Source organism: Acanthopagrus latus, chromosome 1, assembly GCF_904848185.1.
Source record: "Acanthopagrus latus isolate v.2019 chromosome 1, fAcaLat1.1, whole genome shotgun sequence".
NCBI lineage: Eukaryota > Metazoa > Chordata > Actinopteri > Spariformes > Sparidae > Acanthopagrus > Acanthopagrus latus.
In genome coordinates, this window is record NC_051039.1 from 23,577,429 (window position 1) to 23,598,767 (window position 21,339).

At 43.8% G+C, this 21,339-nt stretch overlaps 2 protein-coding genes across 2 annotated transcripts; one reads left to right on the plus strand and one right to left on the minus strand.

The window, feature by feature from the left end:
- Positions 1-3: 3 nt before the first annotated feature.
- LOC119021620 (gastrin/cholecystokinin-like peptide) lies at positions 4-778 on the minus strand. Its single transcript, XM_037102029.1, has 3 exons — positions 669-778; positions 332-586; positions 4-185 (listed from the first exon to the last, which is right to left on the minus strand). The coding sequence occupies exons 2-3, from the start codon at positions 582-584 to the stop codon at positions 109-111; spliced, it is 330 nt and encodes a 109-aa protein (XP_036957924.1). The 5' UTR covers positions 585-586; positions 669-778; the 3' UTR covers positions 4-108.
- A 3,881-nt stretch (positions 779-4,659) lies between these two features.
- LOC119032474 (keratin, type I cytoskeletal 13-like) lies at positions 4,660-19,782 on the plus strand. Its single transcript, XM_037121755.1, has 16 exons — positions 4,660-5,054; positions 6,981-7,109; positions 7,691-7,773; positions 7,873-8,029; positions 8,150-8,311; positions 8,490-8,615; positions 9,540-9,766; positions 9,886-9,917; positions 10,005-10,107; positions 17,526-18,096; positions 18,211-18,293; positions 18,400-18,556; positions 18,667-18,828; positions 18,938-19,063; positions 19,212-19,429; positions 19,552-19,782. The coding sequence occupies exons 1-16, from the start codon at positions 4,749-4,751 to the stop codon at positions 19,655-19,657; spliced, it is 2,748 nt and encodes a 915-aa protein (XP_036977650.1). The 5' UTR covers positions 4,660-4,748; the 3' UTR covers positions 19,658-19,782.
- The last annotated feature ends 1,557 nt before the right edge of the window (positions 19,783-21,339 follow it).

Consider the following 21,339-nt stretch of genomic DNA (forward strand, 5'->3'; position numbering starts at 1 on the left):
TGATAATTCAGCAAAAGAGTTTATTTATAAATTTGCAGTAAAACTTTATATAAAATCTAAGCACACAGCAGCAAGTCTGCTCTCTCCGTTTGCTGTCGTCGCTGTGTTTCACTCTGCGTCCCGGCGTCCAAAGTCCACCCAGCCCTGGTAGTCCCGATCAGACATGCACTCGGTGTTCATCATCTCTGTGAACAAACCATTCCTACATGAACCACACACAGGCGTGAAGTAAACACATCAGAGCCTCTCCCTGAATCCCCGCCAAAACCTTTATTTCGCACACGCATCAAAAAACAATTAAGGAACACTCCCACCCAGATGCCCAGCATACCTGAAATTGCCTGCATTATTTGCTTAGTCATACTCTCCCGTTCATCCTCCGACAGGTGTGCCCGTCTCTGGACCCGTGTGGCGAAGGCCGGAGGAGCTGGGTTCTGTCTGCCACCCAAGTCTTTCACCTTCTCCCTCTTATCTAGAAGCTGCTGTAGCATCTTAGTCTCCTTAGCCTCCACAGGCGAGGAGGCTGCACTGGATACAAGCAGCACAACCAACAGTGTGATCACCACGAAAACCTTCCCTGACATGTCTGTGAACAAGAGAAGAACAGAGTTACATTTGCTCAAAGTGAAAAAAAAAAATAAAAAATTAAAAGACGGAAGAGAAGTTACCTGTATGAAGCAGTAGATGTGCCCAACAAAATCCAACAAGTGAGATGCTTCTGGTGCACACTGAGGAGTGAGGCTCTTTTATACCACACCTTGGATGAGAGCAACACGAGCTAAAATCAAAGACAGATAGCCGGGATTGATTGGTAGACAGATGCACTGGGAGGATGTGCGTAGGGGAAACGGCAGACATCCACAAACCCGTCAAGGTGCTTTTCACTTACCTGGAAAGGCCTTTTTTGCACTGCAATAACAATAAAATGAGTCGATGATGTTTACATAAGAAATCCAATACAGAGGATCTGATCTAACTATGTAGGCTGAGGCTGGAAGGCTTTTCAGGGCTGAAAACAGGGAGTTTGTGGTGTTCTAACATTATCAATCGAATATCTCTAAGAATTAGCAGTTCCTAAAACACACCACACACGCTCAAACAAGACAAAACCAGAGGAGTGTTTGTTTTACAACGCCTGGACAGGAACTTTATACTAAAACGGGCCAGGGCTAGCTGGTTTGTATGCTAACCTCTAGGCTTCTTACATATTGCATCTTTAAAGAAATACACGTCATGATTTCACACAACACATATACATCAAATCTATATTTTCCTAAATTCGTAGATATTTATAGCAAGTGTAGCGTTTGTAATAATGAACTAACACAATGCATCTTACCATGTGATTACTTTTTGGACTCAAATGGGAAATCATTTATTGTGTAATATTAACTATGATATCAAAATGGAGTGTTAAAATGGCATTATTTACTTTGAACATGAAATTCATTGATTTTAATGTGAATTTCTAAGTATATGGAAAATGTCACATACACAAATGCAGAATTACAAAGGTTTTCCCCTAATTTAAAGTTTTATGTGAATTATAGAATAGATCAAAACGCAGACACTCACAGACACTAAAAAAATAAAAAAATAAAAAAGGCCAAGGTGTATAAAGATCTATTCAAAGAGCGATGATGTGTTGATTTGTTAGTCAGTTTGTTTGTTTTCCCATCTTCATGATCCTGATTAGATCCCTTTTTGGATCATTGTCATTGTTTACAGTGACCGTTTATCTATGTTTGTTTTGGAATGTTTCTGTGTGTATCATGTATTGATTGGCTGGAGGCGATTATTGGTTCCACCATGTCATGTTGTGCGACCGGACTTCCAGATGACGCACACGCTACCGTTTTAGTAAAACTACCACAGCAGCTGTTTACTTACTGCATGGATTTGTGTTCGCTGTTCCTGTGTGTCCCGTTTCCCCTGACGACACGTGATGCTTAATGTCAAGAAAAGCGGAAGCAACGTGAGTGTAGCCTCAAGAACTCTTCTGTTCTTCTGCCGGCTGGATTTACTCATGTAGCACAGACTGTGATTATGTGCTACACTTTGATTAATGAAATAAGTCGAGGTGACAGCAGCACAAAGGACTGCAGAGAATGCACATCCAGCCATATGTTCTCCTGTATACAATACCCCAGGATGTTTTAGCTGATTAGTAAATCTGAGCAGTGTGTAGCAAATGATACACTGCATCCAAGACTTGATCTTGTTGGAATGTTACTCGCTGTCAGTCATTATGCTGGTGGGAAAATAATCACAGATCCTGACGTGTGACATTTACACTCTCACCAGACCAAAGCAACACACCCATTAGTGAAATCTGATGATATCTCCACACACTGCAGACAGGTTGTTCCACCGACTGTTGGCGAGGTCAGGTTCATACTTTATCGGGCGGGGCCGCAGCAGATGCTCATCACCGCTTCATGTTTATTGTCATAGATGTGAACTTGAGTCCTCTGAGCTATGTGTCAGCTGAGAAGATTATTAGGGGTTGTTAAAGTTTACGAGCGGTCATTAACTCGCAGCATGAATTCATTTGTGGTTGCGTGCTGGGGACAGTAAAAACCATCAGCAGTGGCGCACTAGCTGCTTGTTTTCCTGGTTTAACTTTCATTATTTTGGTCCTAAACATTTCCCTAAAAGTGAACAAAACAGCAACATGGGGGGGAAAAAATAGTTTTGATAAAAAGGTTTTGACTGCTATTTCATTTTCCGGGCCCAAAACAGATGAACACTTGCTGCAAACAAATGAAGTTTTTTGGTTTACAGCAACAAAACAAAACAAAAAAAAATGGGTTCAATCCATTTGTTGAGATTGTGACAAAAACTCTGCTAGCATTTAAGCAAATGTAACACCTGAAAACCACCCCGGTATGATAGTAAATACACATTTTAACCATCGCTGGCATCTGCAACTGAGTACACTTTAAACATGATGGTCTCAAACACAGATGTGAGTGGAAGACGCTGCCACGAACCAGTGGCGTGCAAAGTGTTATCTGCCACTTTCCCCTGATGGGTGTGGACCGCGGCAGATCAAGATGGTTTTCAGATTCCTGTGTCACTTCAAGATAGTTTTTTCTTCCTGCATATTTGATCAGCTTTGAGTCAAAAGGTGACAGTGGCAATGTTTTGTGAGTGTGTGTTTGGGTGCGGTCAGAAAAAAATATTTAGTTAAAATGTCTGTTGTCTGTTACCTTGTGTGCCTCCTCCCACTACTTCCCTGGAATAACTAACTTTGGCAGCCCAGATGAAAGCTTGGATCAATGAACAAAACCAGTTTGTGGTTAAAAACACACCTTTCCTCCTCTCAAAGGTTCCGTGTAATAGACCCATTATGCAAAATTGTTTTTTATGATTTCCTCAGTGAGCACAGTTGTTGCTGATGCAGCTGCATGATGTCTGACGACATGAAAACTTGGCACACTCATCGTGCTTCAGCAGGAGTAGAATAATAAAAACCCAGTAACCTAAATTTAAAGGCGCGATATGTAAGAAATGGCAACCTGTCGCATCTACACTCCAAACAACTAGGGGGCAGCATGTCTCCGGAGTAATCGCTGTAAACTGCTGCTCGCGGAAAGCCCAGAGTGCCAGAACTGGCGCCGAGTGAGCGGACAACAGAACCAGGCCCCGATCATCATTTCTACACAGGACCGGTCAGGGCTAGCTGGTTAGCATGCAAACTCAAGCTAGCGTCTCTGACACGACTTCAGAAATTCTGTTGATGAACTGACTTCCTTCCTGTCTTTGGGAAGTTTTGAAACCAATTCTTACAGGTGCACCTTTAAGAATTCATATATTCCTTCCAGTAAAAGAGTATTTCAGAGGCACAGTATATAAATGCTGTCACTGCTGCTGGTAGGCCAACACTCATTTAAATCATAAAGGTGAGCACAGGGAAAGGTTGCCCTATCTCCATGTGGCGTTGCACATGTTAACCCTCCGTTCAAGGATCAAGGGTCTGTCAAGCTGCTCATTTGGACATTTTTCAACAATTTTCTCAAAGTAACCACCGCAGCCTCAAGAAACGATTAAGAGATGACAACTGACAACAGAAACATCAAGCAAAAACAGCAAAAGCCCTTAAAGTGTATCAGGCATGGTTTTGGACAGTGGACCTGTGAATGAATTCTGTCATGGTGCTGTGGGTTGGCCTGCCAGAGGGTTGGATGTGGTATCTATAAAAGTCATTGTTTATGATGTTTTATATATTTATGTGAGGTTAAATGCAGGTTAAATGAGTCGGGTCTCTGTCACTCTACATTGTCAGAGTATGGTGAGCAGAATGACTTTGTGCAGGAAGTCAGGCAGTGAGGCAAAAACTTCCTCCTCCATTGGAAAAGCTTTGGGGACAGCGTGTGTAAGGCAGTTATAAAACATCCGTGTGTCACGCATTATCTGCCCCAGACTAAGAATAACTGACACTGGGGGAAAACTATTATCTTCATAACTCACCCTCCCCGATCACTGAGCCGCCCATCAAGCTGCCAAACTTGATGTTCAACCTGTCTCCAGCCATCATCAGCACTAAAGCTACTGTACACACCTATTCCTTCAAACCATTATCTGCATTCCATTCATTGGGGTGGCGGGGGAACCGACGCTATCTTCCTCCTCCAAGGCTTATAAAAATGCCCGGCCGTCTCCAGCTGAGGCACTCCTCGGAGACTCTCCACCGCTGAGCATCACCCGCAAGGCCACCTCCGCCTCCCGATCCACCGCCTGTCGTCATGACTTCCACGATCAGCCGCCAGAGCAGCTTCAGCTCCCGCAGCATCAGCAGCGCCCGCAGCGTGTCCGGCAGCGCCAGCGCCTTCAGCATGAGCGGGGCGATGCAGCTGGGCGGGAGCAGCCGCTTCTCCAGCCGCGCGCCCAGCGTGTACGGGGGCGCGGGAGGCTACGGGACCCGCATCTCCCAGTCCCAGTCCGTGTTCGGCTCCGGGTCAGTGGGCGACTACTCTGAGATCGCGGTGATCAGCAACGAGAAGGTCACCATGCAGAACCTCAACGACCGCCTGGCTTCATACCTGGAGAAGGTGAGCCCTGATGATGATGATGATGATGATGATGATTCCAAACACTTTTGCGAATCTTCGTCAGAAAATAGATATTTGTGAAGACATTTTAATGGGCTCAATGTGACCCTCCAAAAACCGCTGCATACACCTGATGAACGAACCACAACACATCATGTCGCTCACACACCTCGCACCCATGTAGGATCACACACAGACACAATAAATGGTAAAGTGTAAAACAGCAGTTTCAGCACTGGGGCAGGTTTTGTTTTGCCCTGCTCACAATAAGATCTCTCTGTGAGAGTTGGATGATCTACAGAACTCATCCTGAAGTGAAAATGAGGTAATCTGAGTTCAATTACAAAATTCATTTTGACTTCGGATAAACTGTTACTAGCAGTCTTCTTGATTGCTTCTGCATCCTTCTGCTGCTCACAAAGTACTTTTCCCTGTGATGATTTGCATACATCTTCTTTATGTAAGACTTTTTGATCCTCCCTCTATTCCCGACAAAGAATCAGGTCAGACAGGATGCAGAACAGAGAATTCAGTGAACTTTTGCAAAGGAAGTTAAAGTTGACGGTATAGTGTGAGAGCCAGGGCAAAGACAACCAATAAACATGTTTATTTATTTATTACTAATATTCATTTTGTATATTGTGGCCACTGTATCCCACCTCCTTATGTCTCTCCCACAGCTTCTCTCTCTCCCTCTGTCTCTTATTCTACCACCATCTCTCTCCATGTCTCTCTCTTTCATTATCTCCCTCCTTCTCTTTCTGTCTCTCTCTTCTCTCTCTTCTCTTTCTGTCTCTCTCTTCTCTCTCTTCTCTTTCTGTCTCTCTCTTCTCTCTCTTCTCTTTCTGTCTCTCTCTTCTCTCTCTTCTCTTTCTGTCTCTCCTTCTCACTCTCTCCCCCACTCTCTTTCCCTTGTTCAATTCAATTCAAAACGCTTTCTTGGCATGACTGTGTTTTACAATATTGCCAAAGTGTTAGGACTACAGAACAAGAATAAATAAAATTGTAAAGGAAAGTGTGTGTGTGTGTGTGTGTGTGTGTGTGTGAGTGCGTGTGTGTCCATGTATCATTTAAAGGTAATAATAGTCAGCAGTCAGAACAATGGTCAGCTAATTAACGACATACCAATGTGCAGATGAACCCAGTCTCCTTCTTTCTCTCTCCCTCTCTCTCTCTCCTTCTCTCTCTCTCCCTCTCTCTCTCTCCTTCTCTCTCTCTCTCTCTCTTACTCTCTCTCTCTCTCTCTCCTTCTCTCTCTCTCCCTCTCTCTCTCTCTCCTTCTCTCTCTCTCTCTCTCTTACTCTCTCTCTCTCTCTCTCTCCTTCTCTCTCTCCTTCTGTCTCCCTCTCCTTCTCTCTCTCTCCTTCTTTCTCTCTCTCTCTCTTACTCTCTCTCCTTCTCTCTCTCTCTTACTCTCTCTCTCTCTCTCCTTCTCTCTCTCTCTCTCTCTTACTCTCTCTCTCTCTCTCCTTCTCTCTCTCTCTCTCTTACTCTCTCTCTCTCTCCTCTCTCTCCTTCTGTCTCCCTCTCCTTCTCTCTCTCTCTCTCCTTCTTTCTCTCTCCCTCTCTCTCTCTCCTTCTCTCTCTCTCCCTCTCTCTCTCTCTCCTTCTCTCTCTCTCTCCCTCTCTCTCTCTCCTTCTCTCTCTCTCTCTCTCTCTTACTCTCTCTCTCTCTCTCTCTCTCTCTCTCTCCTTCTCTCTCTCCTTCTGTCTCCCTCTCTTTCTCTCTCTCCCCCCTCCCTGTTGTTAAATGAATCAAGCAGTGTGGCCTGGACCTGCTCTACTTGGAAAGTGTCATGAGATGGCTTTTGTTGTGAACCGCCGCAACACAAATACAGACTGACTGATAAAGGTCCACGTCTGCCATCTCTCATTTGTCACCTGTCATCGCCTGCTGTGATGTCACCCATCTGGTTGTGTGTGCAGGTGCGCTCCCTGGAGGCGGCCAACAAGAAGCTGGAGCTGCAGATCAGAGAGTTCTACGAGAAGAAGGCTCCCAGCGCTGGCAGAGACTACACCAGCTACTTCGCCACCATCAATGAGCTGCGGGCTCAGGTACTGCCTGCGTCTCACACTTTACCTTCATTGTATATCTTATTGTTCCACAGTGAACCCGCTTACATCACACACACACACACACACACACACACACACACACACACACACACATGCCAGACCAGACACACATATACTGACAGTAACACCTCCCCTCCATCCCAATCCCATCAACCCAGGCAACATTCACAACAAAGGATCTGCTATGTCAGCATCTTTTACTGTAACCCAGGTTAAAATCTCTGTTTGTCTTTTCAAAACTTTCTCCATTTGACGCCATGCGGCTTTGGTACAGTTTGAGCCCAGCTGTGTTTATCACACTGTGACTGCAGTGGCCACTTGTCACAAATCAGACATAACTCAAACTTTGAATCAAGGCCCCACTCTGCACCACTGATGTGGCTGTGTGTGTGTGTGTGTGTGTGTAGACAAATTTCACAAACTCCTGATCATCAGTTATACACTGCAGAGAGTTGTGTTTTTGAATATATGCTGCCATGTCTGTTACTGATGAGTCTTTCCAGTGAGCAAACAAACAAATCATATATAAATTATTGTTTCATCCCCCTCCCCCCCTTCAGATCAAGAGAAGATTCTCAGTGAATCAGAGCCTCAACCTGCAGATCGACAATGCTCAGCTGGCTGCAGAGGACTTCAGAATGAAGTAGGTTTAGGTTCCTCTGTTGCTTCATGCTAAACCTTGCAGAGGCGTAGTTGATTGTTCATATTTCATCTTTCTCTTGTTTAATTCTCTCCTCTGTAGGTATGAGACAGAGATGAACATGCGTACAAGTGTTGAAGGTGACGTGGGTCGTCTCCGAGGGGTCCGGGACACCCTGACTCTGGGCATCAGTGACCTGGAGATGCAGATAGAGGGTTTGAAAGAGGAGCTGGCCTACCTCAAGAGCAACCACGAGGAGGTGAGACGATCCACTCAGCTGCAGTGGGATGTCCCGTTTAAAACGGTTCTGTTTCTCAAGTACAATGGCGCCATCTGCCGGTGGAGGCAAATAAAAACGTGACACTTCTTCACGTTGCAGGAGATGCGTCTGGTGAGGGTCCAACAGAGCGGCAACGTTAACGTCGAGGTGGACAGCACAGACTCTGTGGATCTGTCAAAGGTCCTGGAGGAGATGAGGGAGCAGTATGAGGCTGTGATGGCGAAGAACAAATTGGAGCTGGAGAAGTGGTTCAAGGCCAAGGTAAAATGGGAGAGAACATTTGAAAACACAGAGAATAAGACCTATGATGAAAAGGTTGATGAAACGGATGGAGATGTCACAGGATTTATTGCTTATAAACATGTGTGTGTGTGTGTGTGTGTGTGTGTGTGTGTGTGTGTGTGTGTGTGTGTGTGTGTGTGTGCGTGTGTGCAAAAAGGTGGATAATCTTCAGTCACAGATCAGCTCAAAGACAACAGAGGTGAAGACATCCAGCTCGGAGCTGTCAGAGCTGAAGAGGACCTACCAGAGTTTGGAGATCAGTCGCTCCAGTGCCGTCGCGTCGGTAAGCCTCAGAGGAAATGACAGAATGCAATACATACATGTTTACTTCAAGATTCAAGTTTTCAACATGTAATGTTGTTATGACAAAATGTTACAGACCTAGGATTGTCCTTAGGGCAGTGGTGTTGCACAAACTTTTGGGGGGCGCATAATTCCAAACTCTACGTAATGTTGCTTTAAATATGGAGCTACAGCCAGCAGCCAGTTGCAGCTAGCACACACAGTTCTGGTAAATTCCTCATTGTACGATCTATCAGTGTGCTTGGCAAAGAAATATTCCAGACCACTTTTCAGTTTTTGTAAGAATTAAACAAACAACATCTAACATGGGGAGAGCCAAATTGCACAAAATGGCAATTTCTACGTAATGTGGCTTTAATCTATAATAGAGTTAAGGAAAAATCATGATGTTGGTTAGATGCTGGTAAAACTCTGCTTGTGGAATACTGACCATGTTTAATCTTTAAGGTTCGTGCACATGGACAGGAACTGGACACATAACATGTGTCCAACCTGAGCCATGGCACACAAATGGTTACATAAAGAGGCTGTGGGAGATACACACTGGATTTAACAAGCTAAAACTGGTAGCCTCGTATTTACTTCTAATAAAATTCGAACTGGGACTTTGCATTATTGTTCCTCATCTTCCAGACAGTTTAAAGCACATGGTGTTTTAATATCTGGTGTGAACAGGGGCAATGAGCACAACAAGCTTGAAACTGTTTTGATGTTCGTACAGTCACCAAGTTTTTTTTTTTTTTTTCAAGACAGACATGAAAAATTTGCGAATCCGTCCTTTAAATTAGCATTGTGCAGATAGACCATGGATCTGCAACTTTATAATTTACCGTCAGGCAGACCGAGTGAGCCCTCTCTGATCATGTGCGAAGCTTTCCTGACATCATTCCCATCTGACCCGCAGCTTCAGTGCCTGCAGCAGAACCTGGAGGAGGTGAAGGCCCGATACAGCTCTCAGCTCAGCCAGCTGCAGATGACCATCAACACGCTGGAGGCGGAGCTGCAGCAGCTGAAAATCTCCATCGAGCAGCAGCAGTCTGAGTACATGATGCTGCTGGACATCAAGATGAGGCTGGAACTGGAGATCGCAGAGTACAGGAGGCTGCTTGAGGGAGAGTCTTATGAGAAAAAGTAAGAGCCTGAGTAGTTCATTTCTTTAAGGCTTTAAAGTGAAAAGCAGTTGGCTTACAGCTAAAGCAATCATTTTAACATGATGTTCTCTCTCTCTCTCTCTCTCTCTCTCTCTGCAGGCCTGTGGTCGTCAGCAAGGTGGTAGTGGAAGGTAAGCATCCCAAATCATTCACTTAATGAACTACGAGTTTGGCCCTTTGCACTGCAGCCTCATGATGCCCACTCTCCACCCCTGCAGAGCACAAACCCCACATCGAGAGGAGGGTGAAGACCATCGTGGAGGAGATCGTTGATGGAAGGGTGGTGTCCTCCAGCGTCGACACCCAAGTGGAGGACCTTCAGTAATGCCTCTGCTCACCTCTGCTGCCAACTAAACCAAAAAGTTTACCTTGATTTGGCTTAATTTACTTCTGTAATTTCGGTGTAATGAAAAAATGCACTTAAAGGTGCAATATGTAAGAAATGGCCACCTGTTGAATTCATACAACTAATCAAGTAGGAGGCAGCACATCACCAGAGAAACCACCAAGTGCTGCAAACTGTAGCTGCGGTTAGCTAGTTAGCTCAGTTAGCCGTGCGGCGAGCGTTCCTGTGGTGTGATTGTTAGCGCTGAGCAGACTTAATATGCTAAATCAGAACATATCCGTGCAAAACAATATGAAGACGGCCTTAAAATAATGTTCTAAAATTCTCACATGTTGCACCTTTAACTTCAACCAGCGTATGATTGTTCAAGCAAGTCAGTTTAACTTTTGCTTCTTAAGGGGGCATTTTCTTCTCTTTCCTTTGATTGAAATGATAAAGCAAAGTTGCAGCAGGTCATGATCTTGACAGATTGATAAATGAGACACCATAATCTGATTAAAAGCATGAGAAGCGAGATGCAGATGTGTATTTGTGTTCTTTATCACAAATGTCTACTGCAAGTGTGGATTATAACTTGTATGCATTTTTTTCACCGGCAAAATTAAATCAGATCGTATTCATTAGTTTTTGGACCAAGAAGAAGCATACACTGTAAAATCTCGCAAGGTGACTTTACCGGTTACCTCAACATTAAAGTTATTACAGTAAAGTAAACAAATCATTTTAAGTTCTTAAGACTTTTTAGCTTGCAAGACATAAATCATATTGTCTATTCTACTTAGTAATTCTAGGGTTATCTGTTTCCTGACTTCTTGAATGTAAAGTCAAATAATTATTATTGTTATTATTATTATTTTGGCCTTTATATGGCTTTATTGATAAGGCAGCTGACAGGAAACAGGGTGAGAGAGAAGGGGGGTGTCACACAGCAAAGGGCCTCAGGTCAGACTGAACCCAGGGCCGCTGCAGTGAGGACAAAGCCTCTGCACATGGGACGCCCGCTATGCCATCAGTGTATGAATGTGTGTGTGAGTGGTTGAATGTGGCAAGCGTTGTAAAGTGCTTTGAGAGGTCAGTGGAGTGGAAAAGCGCTACAGAAATGCAAGACCATTTACCATTTAACTGAGCTAAAGTTTTACAATTCACAGTGTAGGAGTTTATGGAAGAGTCAAGATCCAAGATGTTCTTCCTGGATGTTTCCTGTGTGGATTCTCTGGTGGAAATCACAACAGCATGTTGAAATGAAGCAAAAATCACAGTGACAGCGGTCACACGTTCACGCTGTGCCGAGGCTGTTACTCTGCTCATGACCACCAGGCGCCACTGTGTCTCTGTCTCTAAAGGTGACGTCTCTACACAGCTTTACTGCCTGTGTAACTTTAAGTTGCTGAAGTGGAGACTGATTGTTGCAGCACATGACACATTTAGAGAGACGGTTGTTTCAGCTTAATCACAGGACTGTTAAATATACGAAACATTGATACCAGCAATGGTTTAATGGGCTGCAAACAGCACAAAGTGAAGACACAATATTGACTTTGTTCTCCATGTAATTAAAGATTTGGTTCAGTGAGGTTTACAGTCATTCTTGACTCACCAGCGGCTTGTTCACTTGGGTGGAGTGGAACCAAGCAGAGACTTGAGCTCTTCACTTATTCACCTGCTCAGTGACTGAATGTGTTGGTCAAGATGACTCAACGGGAGATACTCCCTTCCCCTCTCTTTCTTTGCGCTGCACCCTGTGAACACATTGTGGCCCTTCATTGTGCTATTAGTGTAATTAAATGTAATTAGAAGGCGATTTGCACTGTTTCAGCAGATTTGTGTAGCAGAGCAATATCAAGTTTAGGCAAAGAGGTGTGCGTTCATTTGACTCACTGTTCATGCCTTAGAATTGTAAAAATTCTGCATGATTAGACAAGACAAAAACAAACAAACGCAGCACCTTGCGACTGATGCTTCACATGGACACATGAAGCCTGTTTTTGAGCTGAAATCCTGACGGTGAAATTTCCGCATGTCTGTACAAGTAAAAAGACTTTCCTGCACTTAGATATTTAATTTTACAGAAATAAACACAGTCATGATATACATGAAGTCATGATTCACATGAAGTACTGTAGGTTTTCCCTCAGCTGACCTCAGTTATTATTGCCCAACCACAAGCAATTAAGTGCTTAATTGTGTCCACATGGGCTCTTAATTCAGTTCAGTTGGGTTGACTCACAGCACTGAACGTACAATGCAGCAGTTTTTCGTTTATTAGCCATTCATTTGTTAAATCTCTGCCCGGTGCAGTCCAGAATTTTCTGTTGTAAATTTCCAGATCTCTCAGTCGTGCCTTGTGGTGAAGGGTGTGGCCAGTACCTGCTGTGCACGACGCAACACAACAGAAACCAGTTCAAGCCTGAAATAGAAGAAACACAAAGACAGAGGAGCCATTGTCAGGAGACACCTGATGTTGCAATGAGTAATAGTAGCCCTTGCCCCTTCTCCTCCTCGGATAGAGGGTGACATATTACCTTATGCTAGCCCTTGCAGGAGAGTTACACACCCAGGTAAAATGCACTGCGAGATATTTTTCATGTCCCAGCACATTTCGAACACACTGTTCTCCGGTGGTTATTTTGTCAGCGTGGCACTTCATACCCAGACTTGAATGGGCCTTTTGCATTCTGAGATGTCTTTCCCACTTACATGAAAAATGGATGAGGGTGTGTGACACAGTAAATGTGACATAGAGACTTATGACTGCAAACCTTATGCTGTTTGGCAAAAGCAATTTGACACATGCCGTGTGCACCGGTTAGCAGACTGCTGTGCACGCGATACGGATCGTATACCAATTACTCCGAGGTGAGATCTGATTTGTGTCTCATTGTCTGAGGAGCTATCTCAATTATATCAATAGAAAGTGTGAATACATCATTCACATCTTGCTTCCTAAATGAAAACCACAGTCACACCTCGCCCTGCTGCCACACATACCATCAGCATGAATCAGTCAGCCCACATAAACCACAGGTGTGCCTTACAAGAGTACAAAGTGTCTGTTAGTGCAGATTATGCTGTTATACACTTAACACTTAATAGATTGTTTTTTACAGGTAACAGTGTTCAAACATTTTTTTAGAATGTGTGCAAATCTCTAAGTCTCTTTTGTATTTTACTATGAAATCTTAAAACAAGAAAATGTGGATACAATTGCAGAAAGAATTGCACAATCATATCTACGGAGTTACCACCAACTACTGCTAACTGTAGCTGCTGTTAGCTAGTTAGCTCAGGTAGCCACTCAGCTAGCAGTCCAGACTTGGAGCCAGGAGTTATGATTGTATGATGGCATTATGAGACAGAACGGTCTGAGGCTAGCTGGTCAGCATGCCGACTAACAGTAGATATTTCTGCAACACAATACTCATCTTGGACTAACATCAAATCATTTTTTTCCTCACATCCAGGTGACAAAGAAAGATTCTCGCATGTTGCACCTTTAAAGTCTGGATGTGGGGAAATCAGAGTTTTGACGTTATGTTGAAGGCTTCCATCTATTGTGTTGCAGAGCCACTTACCGACGTTAGCATGCTCATCAGCCAGCCCTGGCCTGTCCTTTCCTTTCTCATAATACCAGGCTGCTCGCTGCTTTGCTAATTCTGCACACTAACCACACCCTGCCTCACACTCAGCACTGTACTACCATGGAGGCCTCACTGAACAGCTAGAGTCAAGGGCCCTGCTCAAAGGCCTCTGGTCACAATCCAACTCCTCCTAAAACTAGCTGAGCTTTAATGTAAACTGGAGAGTGAGACTGAGAAATGGCAACTCAAGTGCAGCCCAGAAAGGCATCAGATCTAGTGTGTGAATGAAGAATAAAAAGAGAAATGTGCGCATTTCAATCATGAGCTCTCTGAGTTCTGAGAAAGTGTAGAGGCGTGCTGTGAGAACCCACAGCATGTGAATCTTTTGCCCTCATAAACATTAGGAAGTCCGGGTCCTGACTGCATCGTGGATAATCTCCTAAAGTGCTCTGCTTCACACATGTTTATCTTTCGGTCTTCTTTCGACCAGCAGATGGTACCCAGGGTGCCTCCTGGCTCTTTCCCACCTTGTGAGGAGTATCTTAGAAGGAATTGAAACTAAACAAGAGTTAAGCTGTGACACAGAAAAAGACTGAACCCTATGCAGTTTTCCTGTGAGGCCAGGAGATGGGTCAGAGATGCTGATAGCGCTTACATTTAGCAAGCGCTTCTATCCAAAGTGTAATTCATACATACATTCATACACTGATGTGTGGCTACCATGTAAGGTGCTGCACATCAGGAGCAGTTTGGGGTTCAGCACAACAACACTTCAACATGCAGACCAGGGGAATCAAACCAACAACCAGCTCTTCATTGACTTCTCTTCAGCTTTCAATAGAATGCAACCCTATTTAAAAAAACAGATTTTTATATGAGAGAACTAGCGTCGTTTTTTTCGGTGATGCCTGAAGCGAGTGAGTGAGTTCTGTACACATCATATGAGCTTTGCTGGCATGTATTTAATACTTTTGGGTGTCTGATGACAGTTTGGTCATAAAACCCATGACGGTATCCTCTGTGGTCGATAAAACAAGAAGATTGTTCATGAGATAATGGCCTTCCCTGTCGTCAGCCTCACTGCCGCCTATGACACTATACCTGTCAACTGTGCCATCATGGCCTGTTGTTAACATTGCGAAATGGGAAAACGAGTCATGTGCCAGCAGTAGAAGAATTTGTCAGTTCGTGTGAACAGTCTTTCCTGCAACTGATCATTTTAATAGCGTGACGCTCGGCGGTCGTGTTGCATGAATTTAATTACCTGATATTACCTTTATGCTGTTGTGGAAAAACAAAATTACCCCTGAAGGCTTGAACCTATATCTGCTGAGCATGTCATCACCACAGGTCCTGAAACACATATGATACATATGAGTCTTGTTTTTTTCAGTGAAGCCACCAGCCTGACGCTAGGTCACACAGCACTTATAAAGTTAGGTGCAACGTTTATGTGTACAGTTTGCTGTTTCTACTTTCCTTGCAGAAGTGAAGTGTCCAAGAATGTCTTGGAAAATGTGTTTTTCAGCTCAACCTTATCTACATCCAATAACACAGTCTGAAATGTTACTTTCTTCGACCTGCAGAGCACTGAGAGGAACCTCTTTGATAGTGTGGTATTTTGGCTGACGCTGCTGTCGCCTCCTGCCAGAGGGAAAATGAGACGGTTTGATTTGCATCACTTATTTTAAACAGCCAAATATTATTCAAATTTGCTGAATGTTCCCTGTATTTTCGACACATCTATTTAATTTTCATGATTTAATCATTTGCAAGTTGCTTCATGTTACTCAAAATGTGAGCTATTTCCTCAACTTTCCTCTTTGGTATACAGATGAGTTTTACTGACTCCATACACTGAGCACATGAAGTATGATTTTCAGCGTTGCATGTTCTCATATAACATGTCTTTTCTCTTTTACTTCTGACACTAACCTGCAGTGAGGAAAACTTCATATAAACTGATTTAACTCGAGCGTTTTTTAATTGTATCTGTATAAACCTCTCCACCAGTGCCACACCCTTGTTTCATTCTATCACCGGAATGTCTTGTTGCACAAATGTGCACAGATTCTTTTGCGTTTGCTCTGTTATATGAACGCTCACCGTCTACACCCTCACATGGCTCTGCTGGTGGTGCAAAAGACACGTACTTAGCTAAATATTTCAAATGCTATGAGTGCCAAGAGATAATTACATTAATCTCTTTGTTTTGCTATGGTCCATTTATTTAGATGTAAAAATGTAAAAGGCCAGGTTTTCTATTCTATTTCTATTCTATTCTATTCTATTGTTCTATTCTGAAAAATACAAGCAGGAAAACTCAGGCCTTGATCTAAAAGAAAGCTAAGATGTATAAAGCTATACCTTGAAGTGGGTACACACATGAAGTTGGTGTTAAAATGCTCCAGAGATAAAAATGTCTCCACTCGCATGTCGCTAGGGTTTCAAAACAATCAGGACATTATTTATGGCTGTTCAGCACATGTGTGAGATGAGTTTGCACCCTCACAATGAAAAGCAACAGTGTAAAGAAACACCTGGTTTGTATTACTCAAAACTATGTGTAGTATGTGAATAGTTTGTAAAAGTCATTTATTAGTAAGAGGAGAAACCAAACTTTGTTAGATGCAACAAGCAAAAAGGTCTAAAATAATACCTGCATTATAACAAATGTCAGTGTTCTAAAATGAATGAAGTGTTTAAATACCTGTGATTTTTTTTTTTTTTTATTCAATCAACCACGGCTTCATGGGAGACAGTTGTGCAAAACCCTCTGGGACATTGTAAAAAATCTGAAAGAAATACTGTGGTGAGATGGAAAGAAGCAAACAAGCAAGAGCTTGTTCCTGTTTGGGCATGATGCATATGCCAAGGTACAACGCCAAGTAAAATAATAAAAAAAAAAACACGCAGGCACATCTGTGCTGAGCTCTCCAGCAGTGCTTTGCCCAGTCCTGGAGAAGGCTGGGTATCGACTGACATCATGAGCCCTTACACATACCACTTCTAACTGGCAGCCTGCAGGCTGCTGATGAGAAAATAAAAGAGAATCTGAACAATGTTTTGTTTAAAACTATGCACAACAAAACAAATACTTGCAAGATAACACAGACAGAAATGACAAAAATTGGTGTGAGAACAAGTGTGAGAGTCAAAATGAAAAACATCCGTCTGATTCAGTTTCAGTGTTTACAGTGCTTGTTGCCTTGGCAATGCAACAGGTTTGGTCAGGACAGTGTGGCAGTCTTGCTCAATATTTATGGCACATATTCAAAAAAGACTCATCACATGTTAGAACAAAACCTGAAGCATTTGACTGGATAACTAACCTGAGGCTAACAGTAACGGGCGTGGCGGCTTATACATTTACAGTACACTTTATAGGAACATCAGATAGAGGTTCACGTGGATGCTGTGTGTTAATGCATATTCCACTTTGTCAGAGATCTCGTCAGATACTGACGCTTTGGGATTGTAGGTCAGGTCAGTTGCCATCCCCTTTTAGTTGGGAATGAGACTGGAAAAATCTACTCTCTTACAAAGTGCACCTTTAACATGAAGAATGGAAATAAAGGATGAATAAAAAAATGTGAGGTTTGCAGGGAGCTGTGAGGTCTGAATGACTACATTATGTTACCCAACAGAATAGGATTACATCTAATCCCACTTTCTCCTTCCCATCGTTGCACAAAACGAACCTGGGGTGTGTGTGTGTTGGGTTGGGCAACGCAACCATTTCAGGCAGTGCTCCTCCCTTCAGTCCTCCAAGTCCCCGCCCAGCAGTAGCCTTGTGTGGCATAAAAGGAAGACAGAAGCACATCTGTGCATCTCACCCCATCTCATATTCTCCGAGGCAGACGCACCTCCAGAGCAGCCTTCACAATGGCAGGACGCAACACCAGTTATTCTTTTCGCTCCAGCAGTGGCGGCACTGGAGGAGGCATTGGCCTGGGTGGAGGTGCAGGCTCGGTGCGAAGGGGATATGCTAGAAGTGTGTATGCTGGTTCAGGTGGCAGTGGAACAAAAATCTCCACCGGTTATGGAATAGGCAGTGGTTACGGTATGGGCAGCGGTTACGGTGCTGGAGGTGCTGGAGGTGCTGGAGGTGCTGGAGGTGGCGGTGGTGTTTACAGCAGTTATAGTTATCAGGTAGGAGGAGGTTACGGTGGAGGCGATGCTTCCGTCGATATTTCTGCCAACGAGAAGGCCACCATGCAGAACCTGAACGACCGTCTGGCCAACTACCTGGAGAAGGTACGCAACCTTGAGAAGGCCAACGCTGAACTGGAGCTCAAGATCCGCCAGTTCTTGGAGAGCAAAACCGCCCCCTCTGCCCGAGACTACTCTGCTTACGAAGCCACCATCGCTGACCTGCAGAGAAAGGTACGTCACATTAGTTGTAATTCCTGAATGAAATGTTGTAGATCTGCTTGTAAGAGAAATGATCTGCTTGCAGTTGGAGAATTATGTCAAATGAAACCTTGTGTCATCACACAGATCCAGGACGCCACCCGTGTCAATGGAGGCATCTATTTGGCCATTGACAATGCCAAACTGGCTGCAGATGACTTCAGAACCAAGTAAGTATCATGATGAATGGGACACACAAAGTGAGTTAAACTGTAAAGTTAACCTGAAGCAATAACTGGAAGGCGTGCAAAAGTCTGATCTCTTGCTGCCTCACAGGTATGAGAACGAGCTTGCCATGCGTCAGTCAGTGGAGGCAGATATCGCTGGTCTTAAGAGACTATTGGATGAGCTGACACTGGCCAGATCAGACCTGGAGATGCAGATCGAGGGCCTCAAGGAGGAGCTGATCTTCCTCAAGAAGAACCACGAGGAGGTGGGTGGCCACTCCAAAACAGTCAGCTGCTTTGCAATCAAGATGCTGTCTCGAATGTGGAGTGAAAAAAAACTCTGTCCATCTCTTAAAGAATGTGTCTTTTTCAACAGGAACTGGCAGCCATGAGAAGCCAGATGAGTGGACAGATCAACGTGGAGGTGGACGCGTCACCACAGCAAGACCTGTCCGCCGTCATGGCTGAGATCCGCGAGCAGTACGAGAATGTGGCCGCCAAGAACAACAAAGAACTTGAAACCTGGTTCCAAACAAAGGTAAGACTGGACCCAAACCCTGCCGGAGATTTCTCATTGCCTACTTAGACGGTTGTGCGAGGGTACATGCGCAATACACTGATTATGTCTGTGACTGTGTCTATTTCAGACAGAGGCTCTGAACAAGGAGGTGGCGGCCAGCACAGAGATCCTCCAAACGTCCAAATCAGAAATCACTGAGATCCGTCGCACGCTGCAGGGCCTGGAGATCGAGCTACAGTCACAACTTAGCATGGTAAATAACAGCGATCTGGGGCAAATCTTTAATCTTCTTTACCTTTACACACTCTACGCATCACGTCCTCGGAGAGATCCAGTTTATGAAAAGCACGGTATTTTTGGTTTATTCATTCCTTTTTCTTCTCATCACCTTCCTCTTCCAGAAAGCGTCGCTGGAAGGCACTTTAGCCGACACAGAGGCACGGTATGCAATGCAGCTCCAAGGTCTCCAGTTTCAGGTGACGAGCCTGGAGGAACAGCTGACCTGTCTGCGCAGTGACATCGAAAATCAGAGCCAAGAGTACAAGATGCTGCTTGACATCAAGACACGGCTGGAGATGGAGATCGCCGAGTACAGGAGGCTGCTGGATGGAGAGGGCAGGTAATTATCCCCGCAAAGAACAATTGTGCCTTTTCATCACAAACTATAATGAACTAGCTCTGTAAATATAGGCATTTTTTATAGATTTTAAATACAAGCACTGTATTTCTGCCCCTCTACAGTATCGCCAGTGGAATTGGTTCCTCCTCATCATCTTCCAAAGTGGTTGTGATCACAGAGGAACTGAGGGATGGAAAGGTGGTGTCCTCCTCATCGACCATCGCCTGAGAGTCCATTCCACGCAGCAACACAAGGGACAATTCCTGAGGATCACATACAACACATCTAATCCCAGTGCTTCCTTCACATACATATGTGAATTTAATAAAAGCCTCTCTGTTTGCTCACTACCACTTTGTCCTGTTAGTTTGTCTTATTTGTGTCCAAATAATACAAAATAATGTCATGATATTGGCATTTTTGTCATAAACCAAAGATCTTATGGAATTACATATTCGTATTTATCCTGCCAAGAGTTACTTTATTTGGTATGTCCTAGATACAGTTATTTGACTCTATGTTATGTGTGTAAAAGCTGCCCAGAATAAAAGCACATAGAAATTGAAGCTGTGAAATTAAGGGTTACTAATAGTCCAACAAATGTATGGGGAAGTGCTGCAAAGGCTACACAGCATTAAGATTTGAAACTGAAATTGTCTCTATTCTGTATAAGATACCAATGCAGTATTATTGCGTCACACTAATAGTCCAAATAGTGTTTGGATCTACTTTCTTCACAGTAACATTTGGATGTAAGCATTAACTGGACTCACTGGGTGTTAGACTCAACCGACAGCTTGTCATTTGAGTTCCCTTTACATTTACCTGATGGATTCTTGGAGAGGCCCCAGCCCAGTCAGTCGCAGTCCCTGATCAGTGACATTGATTAAAGCTGCATCAACTTATGTTTGGCCACTAGGTGGCAGAGCATGTTTGTGTTATCAGAAAATGATGCTAGATGGTGCCCGTTTGTTCCAATGAACGTTTATCTTTTATGGACTATTGGAAAATGAATGTGAACATTTAAGGGTTTAATAATTCAGAATATAAAGAGTAATGATCGACCTTGTTTCTACTTTGTTGAGTTCTGCCAATAGTTTCATAGACTCCTCTTTGATAATGGTGGTCTACAGGCAAAAGCGCTCTGAGTCAGGGAGCCTGACTTGCCACACCTTAAAAAGCTCTCTAAATACTGTGTTTGGATTAGGCAGAGGGACTCTAAACTTAGCGGACAGACATAGTCAGAATAAAGTGTTTGGTTTCCTAGACATGTTGCAGATGATGCCTTTGCATCCAGCAAAGACAGAACGTCATGATTATCCCATAGGAGCCATATAGCCACCCTATTTATGTAAATCCACTATTAATCTGCCCACCATTTTGTAACTCCGTCTGATGTTTGGTGCTGGGCATGTAATGTATAATGGGTTTAATGATGAGATTAATATGAATTAATGCTGCTTTAAGAATATTGTTATGACCCTGACCCTTCTTTTGTGTGTGTGTATATATATGATGCTGCTCTGTCCCTCCTCCTCCAAATGTGTGAGCAGTCTGCTCTGAGTGTGTGTCAATGATTGATAGCAGGTTGGACCAGCTGATAGGCTGGAGAAGCTTGATTGCTGCACCAGGATTGGCCAGAGGCGGGAGAGGAGCCCTTTTGAACCACCGGCTGGCTGCCGTCTCTCTCTCCAACCATTCTCCTACATCCAACTGGGACCAGTGTTTAGTTTGATTAGGATTCTGTGTTTGCATCTTGTGAAACCTAGTGTAATTTTTGATCTGAGTATTTTGGTAAACTTGTACTTTTAGAACATTGTGTGTGGTAGCCCAGTAGGAGGGAGGAGCCTTTTCTTTAACTCTTTTTTCTCCTGTTTCCCTAATTTAGGAGTTAGGTGAGAGATTGTCTT